The sequence below is a fragment of the Schistocerca serialis genome, chromosome 3 (assembly GCF_023864345.2).
Source record: "Schistocerca serialis cubense isolate TAMUIC-IGC-003099 chromosome 3, iqSchSeri2.2, whole genome shotgun sequence".
NCBI lineage: Eukaryota > Metazoa > Arthropoda > Insecta > Orthoptera > Acrididae > Schistocerca > Schistocerca serialis.
The window spans coordinates 808,947,658-808,962,226 of NC_064640.1; the positions used below are offsets into that span (position 1 = coordinate 808,947,658).

General features: G+C 38.0%; 1 protein-coding gene across 1 annotated transcript in view; it reads left to right on the forward strand.

Annotated features, from left to right (window-relative positions):
* The first annotated feature begins 12,126 nt into the window (after positions 1-12,126).
* Positions 12,127-14,569, forward strand: part of LOC126469588 (protein anon-73B1) — a 35,696-nt gene continuing 33,253 nt past the window's right edge. The window contains exon 1 of the mRNA XM_050096706.1: positions 12,127-12,438. Within this exon, the coding sequence (XP_049952663.1) occupies positions 12,310-12,438 (129 nt within the window). The 5' untranslated portion in view covers positions 12,127-12,309. The remainder of the gene's footprint in view (positions 12,439-14,569) is intronic.

A 14,569-nucleotide genomic window follows, 5' to 3' on the forward strand; every position in this document is an offset into this window, starting at 1 on the left:
CTTGAAACGACCTCCCACTCTACCACAGGTGAGGGATCAGCCTCAATGCGGGCAGTATCCCGGGCAACCACAGTCTTAGTCCAATCAGGGGATGCGTGGGACGAGCTGGCCGTCCCCGACAAACCCCCATCCGGACCCCCACAGTGATGCCCATTGGCAACAGCCTCAAGCTGTGTGACCGAAGCCAACACTGCCTGAAGCTGGGAGCGAAGGGATGCCAACTCAGCCTGCATCCGAACACAGCAGTTGCAGTCCCTATCCATGCTAAAAACTGTTTTGCAAAGAACGTCTGAACTAATCTACAGAGAGAGCAAACAAATCGACAAAATTTAAACGGTTATTAAAATACAAGATTGCCTAGTAAATGCAGTAATGCTGCTACTTGCGCACTGCTGACACTGCTCGGCGGCGGAAGGAGACTAAGCGAAATTTCACTATTCAGGTACTAAAACACGATGCTACACTCTCAAATACTATAAAACGCCCGAAATTTATGAATTAAACAATGCAAGTACCAAAAACACGCAAAGAAATTAAGAATTAAACTATGTAACAAATGAGTGAGCTAGGAGTATACGACTTGCTGCTGCAGCTGCTTATCCAACGGCGGCAGGGAGCACACTGACTGCGACCAACCGACACTGGCCGTTCAAAACAAAAACAGTAGACAAACGACTACGCGAATTTACACTATTCAGGTACTAAAACGCGATGCTACAACTCTCAAATACTATATTACGCCCGAAATTTATGAATTAAACAATGCAAGAACCAAAAACACGCAAAGAAATTAAGAATTAAACTATGTAACAAATGAGTGAGCTAGGAGTATACGACTTGCTGCTGCAGCTGCTTATCCAACGGCGGCAGGGAGCACACTGACTGCGACCAACCGACACTGGCCGTTCAAAACAAAAACAGTAGACAAACGACTACGCGAATTTACACTATTCAGCTACTAAAACACGATGCTACACTCTCAAATACTATAAAACGCCCGAAATTTATGAATTAAACAATGCAAGTACCAAAAGCACGCAAAGAAATTAAGAATTAAACTATGTAACAAATGAGTGAGCTAGGAGTATACGACTTGCTGCTCAGCTGCTTATCCAACGGCGGCAGGGAGCACACACAAGCATATCAGCACAGGAATCAAACAAAATTATAAAAAAGCTTCTAAAACATAGAAACATTCATGTCACAGGAACCTATGAAGTCATAGATCTCCTAAAACTAACTCTAAATCAAAAGTATTTTGAGTTCAACAAAAAAATTTACACACATGCCAATGGAATGGCGATGGGACCTTCTTTCTGGCACAGTTCCATATATATACACACTGGAAGAGAAAATTTTCAGCTCCAGATGGCCACTATGTAAAAAAATTATATGTGCATATTACCATAAATATGCAGAAAATGAGAAAGATGAAGACATCCAGACAAGTCAACAAGAACTCAACAATTTGCATGAAAAGAATTGCAATGGAAACAGAAACAAACAAAACCATAAGCTTGTTTGTCCTTAAAATCAGCAACAATAACAATCATTATGTATTTGAAATTTACAGAAAACCAACTACTACAGACAGCATAATCAGTGGAGGCTCCAGTCGCCCAATGTCACAAAAATATGGCTATTTCAACTCAGTGATCAACAGAATAATCAGTTTATCACTCAGACGCAAAGAAATACAAAATGAACTTACAATACTCCAGTACATAGGATAACAAAATAAATTCAACCCAAATACAGTTCACAAATTGTATGAAAAACACACAAAATATAAAAACCAAATCATACACAAAGAAATAAAATTAATAAGCTAAAACAGAAACAAACAAGAAGCAACACACATAGTGATGGAGTACTTGGGAAAAATATCGAATAAAAGAAACCAAATCTTAAACGAAACACTATAAAACCAGCTTTCGAAATAAACAACAGTCTAAAACCGAAAATTCTATATGTATAAACCAAAATCCCTATTTTAACCAACACAAGCATATCCAAAATTTCGTGTAAGAACTGCACAAAATTGAATATTGGTCAAACAGGGCGAGCCGGCCGCTGTGGCCGAGCGGTTCTAGGCCCTTCAGTCCGGAACCGCACTGCTGCTATGGTCGCTGGTTCGAGTCCTGCCTCGGGCATGGATGTGTGTGATGTCCTTAGCTTAGTTAGGTTTAAGTACTTCTAAGTCTAGGGAACTGATGACCTCAGGTGTTAAGTCCTATAGTGCTTAGAGCCATTAGAACCATCAAACAAGGTGAAATATTGGCATTAGACTCAAAGAACACACAAGAAATTGCGACAGTAATCAATCAATCAATCTACATGTGTCTCAAATACCAAAATCACAAAGCAGAACATATCGAAAATGCATTACAGCTTCTACACAGAATACCAGAAGGACATACCATGAAAGTCTTGGAAAAATGAGAAATATATACACATAAAAAATCGTCCAAACAATATGCTTATGGGAAAAAATAGATCTCAAACATAAAAATGACACTAGACTTGCATTTGGGAGAACGACGGATCAAACCCACATCCAGCCATCCCAATGTAGGTTTTCCGTGATTTCCCTAAATCACTTCAGGCAAATGCTGGGATGGTTTCTTTGAAAGGGCACAGCCAATTTCCTTCCCCATCCTTTCCTAATCTGATGGGACCAATGACCTCACTGTTTGTACCAACTAACATGAAATTATCCAGAAAATGTTACTGACATTTTGAAAACAAGAAGAGATAAAAAAGCTGAATAAACAGAAAACAAAAGATAACCATCGACTCAATTCATAACAAAATTATAATAGCAATGAAACGCAACTAATATCACTAACTAGCAAAGTTTATTGTAAACATAAAGCATCACTGAGGCTAAACAATGAATCCAGCTGTCAAAAGTATTTCGCAGAAATGTTTTATACACACAGAACTTGCATGATAATAATGATCTAGCATGAAATAGACAGTCCATTGTTTACTCACTGATGCAATATAGGTAACCATTATAACAAGGTGTAAGTATGTGCACAAATTGCCTTTATGTACAATTTTTACAAACTTAAGTAGACTCACAATATTAATGTCTACAGGTTTGCTTGGTAACAGTGCTTTTGCCGAAACAAGCTTGTAGTAAAGAAGAAGTTTACCTGGAGGTATTCATTACAAAACGTCATATTAAGACATAGTCTATGCAGTGGGCCTGGGCCGAACAGAAGAAATGCTGACATCTTATATTATCTACTTGTGTCCAGATTTTTCCATACTTTCTGTTTAAAGTAATATGTAAGCTATACCAGTTCATCTGAAGTGTATTCTACTTTTTCCAGTAAAAGTTTATATTCCTCCTTTTTTTCAAAATTTTTCGCTGTATACTCCAGATATTTTTGTTGCAACTTCTTCCATTTCCAGTATTCTTTCCCGTACACATAGCACATTATTGTACTTACAGGAGTAGTTTCTATAATGGGCAATGGTTTAAGTCTGTTAGATAAATTGCTTCATTTTCTTATGACTTGTGGAATAACATTATTTGGGGGAATCTGGCCCAGTTCAGAAATATCTATACATAACATTATTGTGGTGAATGATATCATGGATTGTGAGAAATATGTTTCACCTTTTTCAATGTAGCACTTCTGTATAATACTTATATCATCTTTGTTGGAGTCTTTGTTAAGATGCTCTGCATATTTAAAGACAGATAATTACAACTCTATACAGACAGAACATAGTTCTTGATCATGATTGTCTTGAAGGTTTAACTGCTCACCATCCAATTTTCAGGTACTTTTTGTTGCCCCAGGAGACAAACTACAAAACACTGCTAAACACCACACAGCAAATGGTCTGTATGTTATCGGTTAATCTACACCACATAGACGCGATTGGTATGAAGTACAGGGTAGCTCATTGAAAATACTGTTCCTTAGCATAAACAGTACTGCACAGGATCAATCACACAATTCATTCTGTAGTTGTATATTGTAGTCTCCAAATTGGTAATATCATGTTCTTTAGCCAAGGAGGATGTAAAATCTTTAGGGTGGTTATCAATAACTTTGTTCACTCCTTGACTTGTGGTTTGGCATATAACTTTGATATATATCTTTACAATTGGAGGTCATCCACATTAAGCAGTCTATTCCAAGGATCTTGTCGTTGTTTACAGTTACATTGATTTTTTTCCCTAGCAGTCTCCTTCCATACATAGGGTGAGGTTTGATATTAGGTAGTCGCACACCTCCTAAATATTCCAGCAAGATCTTGCGTTATATCCTGATCCAAAAGATAATAGCCACCTACACGAAGATGCTGGAATATGCCAAACAGCTCTTCCATTAGCACATTCATTTCAGCGTAAGCCAATTTCACTTTGTACAGTATAGACACGTGATTTTTGAATTTCATCGAAATGGTTTCCATTGCTACCTTACCATACGGATTTTTTCGAGTATTCCTCTTGCTGTAATCTGTCATTCCCACATAGGATAAATGGTAACCTCAATTTGAGACTGTATCTCACAGAGATGAATTTGGGAAATTTACTATGTTGATAATAGTTAAATGACCTACACAACTCCTTCTTTAACATTACAGACTGTACCTTCTCTATCTGCTCCTGGCAGTCCACTTGATCGTAGATTTTATGCACCATAATGTTGTCACAAAATGGTTCTGTAGAGAACATTGCGAGCTAACATCCACAGGTGTTCAGGCTCACATGCGGTTCCCCTTCATCGAAATGTTTTGGCTCAAACTCGTCTAGGGGTTGAACCGCACGCGTCGCATTACATGCCCTAAATTAGACACTTGTGACGCTATGGTTAAATTTTCTGGCTGATGGTAAGTTTGTGAAATACAAAGTTAAAATAACATATAAAAACAGTAATAATAATATCGGGAACTAAATTAATGACCCATAAATGATGTAGGCCACACAGTTGCGATTTGCTTAGAATAATGTTTATTCAGAGAGCAAACGAATAGTGAATGTGGTCATATTTAGATTTGCTGTTACTCTCGAGCGCATATCCATTTGGCACAGTTCGATCATTCACAAATTCATCACGCAATACAAGTTACCTACGCAAAAAGTTAGAGTTTACGCCAGGTGCGCGGCTGCTCACTGCTCATAGACTAAGTCGCTCAATACCACACAACGCGAAATTTTCTAAGTCGTTTCACTTCCTAGCTGCCTAAAGACCGACCGTCTGCTTTGGTGTCTGCAGCCGAACTGTCCGCTTTCGCATCTCCACCAGCACTGTCTCTCTGCCCGTAACCGGCCGCGTTTCCCGTGTGCCGAACATACTTGCTCAACTGACTAGTGTAGTTCCCTTTCCTGAAGCCGTCCATCTGATTGGCTACAGCTTATTCTACATTATTTTACATTTCAACACATTTAAATAATCAAAGCGTGACCACTTTCACATTCTAAATTAAGTAACAATAATATCCATTACATAATAAACGTTAAATTCCTCTAATTAAACCAATACAATTTCCTTCTTAGCTTTGGACGTCACGGTCTGTAGCCTTGTACCAGCGTGCTTTCTAACAAATAAAGAACAAAAATAACTACTATTCACTAAACTTTACAACAAATATTCTCTTACCTCATGCTGTCATCGTTCAATGTGTTTTGTGTGGAGGAAATGATGATCTGATGCTTAACTGAAAATACTGATAATTTAAATTTACTATATTTGTAAACAAATAAAGTTAGAGTTGATATTTACAACATTGGTCATTTTAATGATGTGCTTCTAAATGAAATGTCGATCGTTAAGATCGACCAAATCGTTCAGATTTAAGCATTAGGTCTTTGTTACAAAACTTGTTAACTTTACTTTAACAGTAAATCCTAAACTATTATAGATGTGATAAATATTCAAGTTTTATTGGGGTCACCATGAAATTTTATGAAGGATGGTAGATTAAAATTACTGTGGCTTCATTCCCTGCACTACTACGGAATTAAATAGTTTTCATAAGTGTTTCCCTTTATGGCCGATCTTAGGTCTGCCATATTTAACACTGCTACGCCTCCCTCGCCAACAAACGCCTTCTACTGGGTTTCCCTATGACGTAGGTTCTCGTCTGTCTCACTCGCACACTGCAGCACTTAGGCCTCAATAGACAATAGACGCCTGTGAGTTTCCCCATCGTGTGGTGAATCTGCACTCTTTGTGGCACCTGGTCCTGGAAGACAGGGTTCGTTTCACAATTCCTGAAGGCTGACTCTTCGGCCATACTTAAATGAGATCGAAATGCTGGTTAACTCACAATGTGAGCACTTTTAAATTCTTCTTGATAAGGAGCATAATCTATGTTACCAATATGAGTAGCAACATTGTCCAGGTTCTCATATAATAACTGCAAACGAAAGCGTTCGTCGGTTGGTCTTAGCTTCCTCCCTAATGGCTCAGGGATGTCAAGTGTTTTGAACGAATCCATGCTGACATTTTCCACTACCACAAAAGACTGATTGATATGTTTCGGTTATCAGACCTCATTTTACACTCTACAGTTCCATGATGGCAGCACTACTAGTCACCTGATCTTCTGTTCATGGCTTCTAAATCTGGTTGTACTACTGTCCATGGATTGCTGTTACGCTGATTTTTGTCTCAATTTCTTGTAGCGGTTGTCACTGTATGGAGCAGGTTCAGATTATGATTCAGAAGTTGTCCGAAAGTAGATCTACCAGTATCATGCCCAGAATATTGTTCTGGGTGTATCCATCCTTGTTAAGTCCGGGTTAACATCCAAAAGTGAATACACCCCAAACAATATTGCAAGCATTATAGTGATGGACCCACTATCGAACATCTTCTGAACCCTATCCGAAACTACTCCTGACAGTAGCCCCCCCCCCCCCAATGAGAAACTGTAACACAAAATGGCGTACTTGCAATCCATAACTACAATTACAATTAAATTTAGAAGACCTGTCCAGAATATCACATAACTGGAAGTTCAGTCTTGGATCTTTGGACTATAACAAGAGGCCTGATTGTCGCAAGTGATCGGTCTCCTGCAGTAGTGCAAGGTCTCAACATGGATTCCTCGAAAGTGACAAACGTCCTTCAGCTGTTAGGGGGGAAGGCGAGACCGCCAACGAATGCTTTGGTTTGTTATTACTATGGGAGACCCTGGACAATGTTGCTACAGAAATGGTAAGAGCACATGGTATATTTTCGCTGGGAGTCCTCTTTCAGGGCTTTTGGCTCCCTGGTGCGAGTCTTTTTATTTGCAGTCACCTTGGTGACTTGCTTGTCGATGACAATGAAATGATGATAACAACAACAACCATCTCTGTCTTTAACATTGAATGACATGGTGGCATGTGTGTATGATGGACTGTGGTGGCTTGCAGAGCTTGAAAGAATAAGTTTGGAAAACAATGATGTTTCTGTGCATTTTTACCACCCTGCTAGCCCGAGAACATCATTCAAGAAATCTACTACTGACAAAGTTTGGATACCAATGAAAAATGTTTTAAGGAAACTTTCAGTGCTTGTACTTACCACAGCAACTGGGAGGTCTTATTCTATATCACCGAAGCTGTCTGAAGAAATAAAGTGTTCTTAACATTCACCACCAGGTTTAAGAACAGTCACATATCAAAGGTTGTTAATTGAAAATGTTTATTTTAAGTATGTCAAAATAATATAAATGTTAATTTCAGTGATATTTCCACTTTTTGTATATAATTCGGTACCTTATTTCAATAATAACTGATTATATCTCGCCAATATCACACAAGAATAGGCAACAGCCATAAGATCAGTTGTAGTGTAATGTGAACTATCGCCTCATTTTCAAAAATTCATATCTTTGTTCACAGTTAGATATCGATGTGGAAATTTTTACGGTACGTTGCTATTATATAGATGTACAAACAGTGCAAAAATAATATTTTTATATTCAGTATACCTGGAATAACTAACCCCAAACCTTACAAAAAATGAAAATTTTCAAATTTCATATACATAAAAAATTAAGGAAACATTACTGAGTGTTCTTGCTCTATATGAGGCTAGTAGTATATGATATATAACTACAGGAAAAAAATATACTTTCATAAATCACTCCTTGTTTGTTATTTTTGGGCCTAAAAAGTGGATTTTTGAAAATTTAGATACCAAACTTTGGAGGTAATTTTGAATGATTATTTTTGAGTTTAGGGTATTTTGTGTAAAGACTCTACTAAAACCAATCATGTCAATTGCAATGTTGTAACTTAACCCAGTGCAGAGATATTCAAATTTTCACTAATGTCTCCAGACTGAAAAATCCTCCCCCACCTACAAATAAAAATGACCGCCATTCAGTAAAGGTGGAAGATAAATTATTTTAAAAAAGTGTTTTGAAACTCTCAAATATAGAGCAATCACAAATTATAATATTTAGAAATGGTCAAGCAACCATCACTGGACCACTTCGTATGGATTGACTGATCGTGCAGACCATGCCTCAAATTCTGCAGCCAGTGCTGGAACGACTGTTTGTCCTCTGGTCAACAGCTCAAAAGATTTTGGGCTGCATTTTACACTGGTATTCCTACAAGGTTCAGAATGTGCACCAAATGAAGCCCCTAAGATATGCCTTTGCCCTTCGTTTCTTGGCATGCATGGAAATGGATAACATGTGGCCAGGAAACATTATTTGGAGGGATGAGTCACATTTTCCTCTGCACAGTGCCATGAATACACAGAACTGTTGCATATGGGATTCTACTCCACCACTTGCTGCGCAGGAACATCCACTGTATTCAGCTTATAGGACTGTCTACTGTGGTTTCACAAGATCCTTTACTCTCAGTCCATTTTTCTTCGAGAAGATGGCACCTCACTGTCCTGTTAGATGGACATTATATGGACTGACTGGCTCAACAAATGATTCCAATTGAGCAAGAACACCACACCACTATTTTCATGCAAGATGGAGCGACGCCACATGTACATTAAAAGGTGAAGAATTTGCTTTAAGAAATTTTCAGTAACGACCACATCATCTCCAGAAAATTTCAAAATTTTTGCTGTCCAGATCCCCTGACCTAAATCCATGTGACTTCTTGCTGTGGGACATCTGAAAGTTCATGTCTATTAGGGATGTATGTGGATCTGAAGGATAGCATACAAAGATAAATCACTGGATATGATGTGAGCAACTGTGACCATTCCGTATTACGGATGCATCATGTTGCTGAATAGTGAGACCATATTGAACACATGTTTTAGCTTGTGATCATATCCTACAAAACGTGTTTTATCGTTCTTCTCCTTTTCCTGCACCCACACCACTTTCTGATTGTTTACAGTACCATATTTTCACCTTGTGTCAGAAAGTGGAGGTATTTTTTTTTTTTTCAGTATAGTCCATGAGCACACTGATTAATGAACATGCCCATGATATTTCACTATCCTGTGATGTATACAGCCCACACTGTAGCACTTGAAACACTATCAGTTTAATTATAATCATCCATTACATTTCTGGTATTTTGGTTCAGTCTTGTTGACATCCGCGATACAGTATTGGATGGGGTAAATTATTCAGTTTTTGTTTTTGTTTACAGGTGTTGATTTTGGTATTCTGTGGACTCTTGATACTGCTTACAAATCTGTGAGTGAACTGCTTGATTTAAAAGCATTGTGGGTATATTTTTTGTTTTGTACACTATTTTCTTTCACATCCGTTTTTCATACTTTCTGATATTTAATGGAGGCCTTCAAAAATTTCATTGAAATAAGAGGATGGTAATAAAGCACACTTGTGTACCTATTGTTGCATTTTTAGTATTTGCAAAGAAGAGTGCTCTAGTCGCTAAGCAGACTCATCTACATCTCCATTCGTGCTTTGAATATCACTGTGAAATGCAAGGCACTCAGTAGTGAGAAGCAATACCATTCACAGCCAAAATACTCATTCATGACAAGATGTAATATAGTTGAATATTAGTTCTGTCAAAAGCTGCTTATATGAAGCTCTCCATTAAACTCGAGGATTGTATTGAAAATGGATGCAAAAAAAGAAAAGAATAAAAGCAATACACTTAAGTAGTAACAAATATTAAGCCCACACAAACCTCTGCGACAAAGCCAACTTCTGTTTCATATTAAGCAAAAACAAATATACTCTCATTTACTACGCCCAGTATCAAAAACAAGATGATTATGGATCGATAAACTTGCAGCACCGCAAGTGGCCTGTCAGCGAAACAAGGTCATGTTGCTGGCAGTCCCTATAAAGGTGCGTCCATATAATGCCTATTTTGTCTTCAACTTCGCGCATGAGCATAACTTTCCAGTACCGCAACTATGCACGCACATTTACGCATGCGTAATTTCCTGGAAATGGAGACCATGCATTAGACGCATTGCTACCCCCTTCGTCGGAAATCTTTGCACTTTTTAGCAGGCAGTGGTGTAGTATATAGTGTGTTGAGGTTATGCTGTAAGGCGATTTATGTGCAATAATGTCTGTTGACACGGTAAGCACGCACAAGTTTATAGATGATTACAGACAAAGAAAAAGCCATGTCTCATGCAGCTTCTGAAGATTATTTGAATAAAAATTCGAGTTGTGTTGCCCTGAGTGTCACGTATTAGATTGTCTCCGATCATATTTCTGCAAACAATAAGATTCCGTAAGTTTCGAAGTAGGAAAACTGAGAAGAATAACCTAAAATTTATGAAAATAGCATATGAAAGCTGCAGACGAATATTCGCGATATGGCGACTTAAAGCACAACAACTGAAGAGCCTGGCATCTGAACAAAAGAAGTGATGAGGAATGTGTAGCTCCTCAACAAACTACTAAAAATACAAATGGAGCGCACTGATGATGCAAAAAAATACGAAATGTGAAACACAACCACCGTTCTAGTGAATTCTGGCATCTACAAAATTCCAAAATTTGCCGAATCCTTTTAAGCTAATCTATATATCATATTTCATGATTAAATATAAATGACACATTGAAACAAAATTAACCTTCACATAACGTTAAGAACCTTCCTATTTCTCAGTTTCAGGAATGATCACTTTTATTTATTGATGTTCCATTAATCCAGTATTCGAGAGAACTGTAACGATAAGTCCTAGTTGTATATGAGAGCAATACTTACAGATGCTAACAGGTACAAATTGTAACGTTGTATAGGAACAAAATATGTTAATAATTTCAAGCTTAGGCATTTCATACAGTGAAAAGAGCTGTGATACAATCAAATAATAAATTACAATTATTCCACATTGCGAGTTACAAATTTGGTAGAACTGAAATGTTTTGTCTTAAAATAAGGACTAAATAATTCAAACGAGTACGTAAACCGCCAGTTACCAGGTAACAAAATTTGATTGTCAGCCTTATCGCTGCATCTTCCCAAGCAGAAACTCCAAAATTACGTCGTGACCTCTTTCTGAAATTTGCAGACAAAACGTTGTCATCAATTTGTATTTCTCATTCATCTGTTGTTTATACGTTTATGTACTTACAGGCGCTTTTGCGTTTTCTTTTTTTTTTTTTTTTTTGTCGTGTTACACCACAATAAACACAGCACACGCTCCCAAGCAAAGAAGAAGATTCGTAGAAGACTGCTTACGCAATGAGGCAGCGTGTGGATACGAGAACGCCCGTGCATACACACTTTCCTTTCGCAAGGTTTTGTGCATGCCCTTTTATTCCCATGCTTCCGCGATTTTGTACGAAGAAAGGGGCATCGTGTAGATATACGTTAAGTAATTCATCCCCGTGGGTTAAGTTATCTTGAGTTTATACTCCGATAAAGAGTTATTCTGATTTGGTAAAGTGTATTTTCCGTGCTATTCCAAGAATATATGTTTGTATTTACACAAAATTATATCATTAACTGCTCTTATGGGCCAGAAGATGGGTATTAAATAAATAACAAATAAAAATGTGTGGTAAAATCTAAGATTGATGATGGTAAATTAGTGCCAGTGTCGTGCGTAAGCGGAGACTCTTCTGTCATGAAAACAGAATTCGTTCCTTAGTTTGTGCAAAGATGTAAAGAATACTGCCTCTTTGAGTTTACGCAGTACCTTCGACCAAAGCTACTAAGTGGTATGTCCTGTATCTAGTGTCTTTGAGTTGTTAGTAACTTGCCGATTGTGTTTGACAGAAGTGACGCGCGTTTGTTTTTCTTTAAATCGGCAGTTGCATTGTTAAGTTGCTCGTCGTAGTACGGTGCGTTCCTAGAGTATTTCGCCAATACGAATAACCCGTTGCGCATTACGTAAGTAGCGTAAACGAAGGAAACAGAGCGTCATGACAGAAGATATTGTAGATTCTGTGATTAGATATGGGCTATATTTCGGTGCAGTGTTTCAGTTAGTATGCATTGCTGCTGCTGTTATTATGCCTGACAGTACGGGGGATACAAATTCGGTATTGAAGGTAAGATCATAATGATAAGTTACGAAATTAATGATTTTTCGGGAGTAGGATCTCTTCATCGCCGAATAATCACAAGCTTCTGTTGTCTTCTTGTCCGAACTGTTTATCGTCCACATTTCACTTCGACAGAGCGCTCCACTCCATACATATACGTTCAGAAAAGTCTTTGTAACTCTTAAATACGTACTAAATGTTAACATGTTTATCATTTCAGTATATCTTCTTCTGCCCATTGTCAGTCTGCATTTTATATCATATCCCCTTCGGCTATCGGCAGTTATTTTGCTGCCCAAATAACAAAACTCTCGCGCTACGTTTAGTGCACTGTTACTGTTATCCTCCTTTCAGGACGCTGACCGTCGGGAATTGTGTAAAACACTCACTCCCTTCTCATCTATTGCTTCCCTTCAACTCTTGTAACTGCTGCAAGGTTTCTGTACACGTTTATAAATAGCCTTTCGCACCTTTTATTTTAATCCTGCCACCTTTGTAATTTCACAAAGTATTCCAGTCAACATTGGTAAAAGCTTACTCTGTCTACGAATGCTGTAAAATTAGGTTTGCCTGTCCTTAATATATCACCTCATGTGTTCCTGCATTTATGAGGAATCCAAACTGATCTTCCCCAAGGTCAGTCTCTACCAGTTTTTTTCCATTCTTCTGTAAAGAATTCATAGTTCTATAATATTCACACCTGTCAGCACCTTCATTGTTTGGAATTGTAATTATTATATTTTTCTTGAAGTTTCAAGGTATTTCACCTCCCTCATACATCCTGCGCGTCACCTAGAATAGTATTGTCATGGCTGCCTCTCCCAGAGATATCAGTAGTTCTGTGGGAATATCATCTACTCCAGGGACCCAGTTTCAACGTAGGTCTTTCAATGCTCTGTCCAATTTTTCTTGCAGTACCATATCTGTGGAAGGCTCTTCACTCCTACATAATAGTTGCAACCTACATCAGCCTTAACGCCTGCTTAGTGTAGTCAAGTATTAGTCACCATCTAAAATTTTACTCCCCCCCCCCCCCTCTCCAAGGAGAAGAAAGAAGGAAAAAAAAAATTCCTCCCGTCCTCAGGAAGTATCATATATCATACCAATCAGTTCTTTTAGTCAAGTTGTTTTCCCCCCTCTGTTTCTATTGTGTACTTACTATTTGTCCAATCCACCCATATGCTCTTCGGTAGTTTTGTGCAGCACCTCATTTCAGTTCTCCTTTTGTCTGAACTGTGTATTGTCCACATGTTAGATTTATATGAACCTACACACCAGATAAATACTTCCAGAAGAGCCTTCCTAACACATTTAACGTCAAGAAAATATTTTTTTTCATTGAAATGATTTTCATGCTATTGTCAGTCTGCACTTCATATTCCGTCTATTTTGGTCAAAGTCAGTTTTTTTTTTCCCCTGTTCAAACAACAAAACTTGTCTACTGCTTTTAGTGCATCATATCCTAACTGTATTCCATCACTCTTTTTGTTTGGTCTTCTTCTTAATCTATTTCCATGGCACTAACCATTCAACTGATCTTCAGTCCTTTACCGCCTGTGAAAGAGTTACATAGTGTCATTGGCAAACATCAGAGATTTAATAACAGTGATAATAAGCTACAACCCTATCGCCCAGTTTTCTACTCCCATTCATATCCTTCAATTCATATAACTGAATTATGGTGTATGAGCATGTGGATGCAGATCACCTTTCACTCCTTATACTTTCTCTCTGCTGCAGTCATAATGTCAAATGGTGTATTCCAGTTGCCATGTGTCCAGGACAAATCATCCAGTCAACAATGACAAAAGTATCTCAAAATCTATAAATATGAGTTTTCCTTTTTAATATAATCCATTATGGAGTCGATGTAGCAGTTGTCGTTATACTGGTTATCACTGTTAGCATTCAACCGCGATTCTTATACATATATTTTAACAACGCGTTTCAAGAGACAATGCTCTCATCAGGTTGTAAAGTCTATGTCATGAAATTAAACGGACTAAAAAGACAAAATACCATCACAAATAGTCAGTGGCCGTCCCATAGCTACCAGATATGCTGTCGCACTGCGCCAGCTTGGGAGCTGTTTTGGACTGACGTGCCTAGGTGTTGTGGCATGGTTACAGCCGTGTGC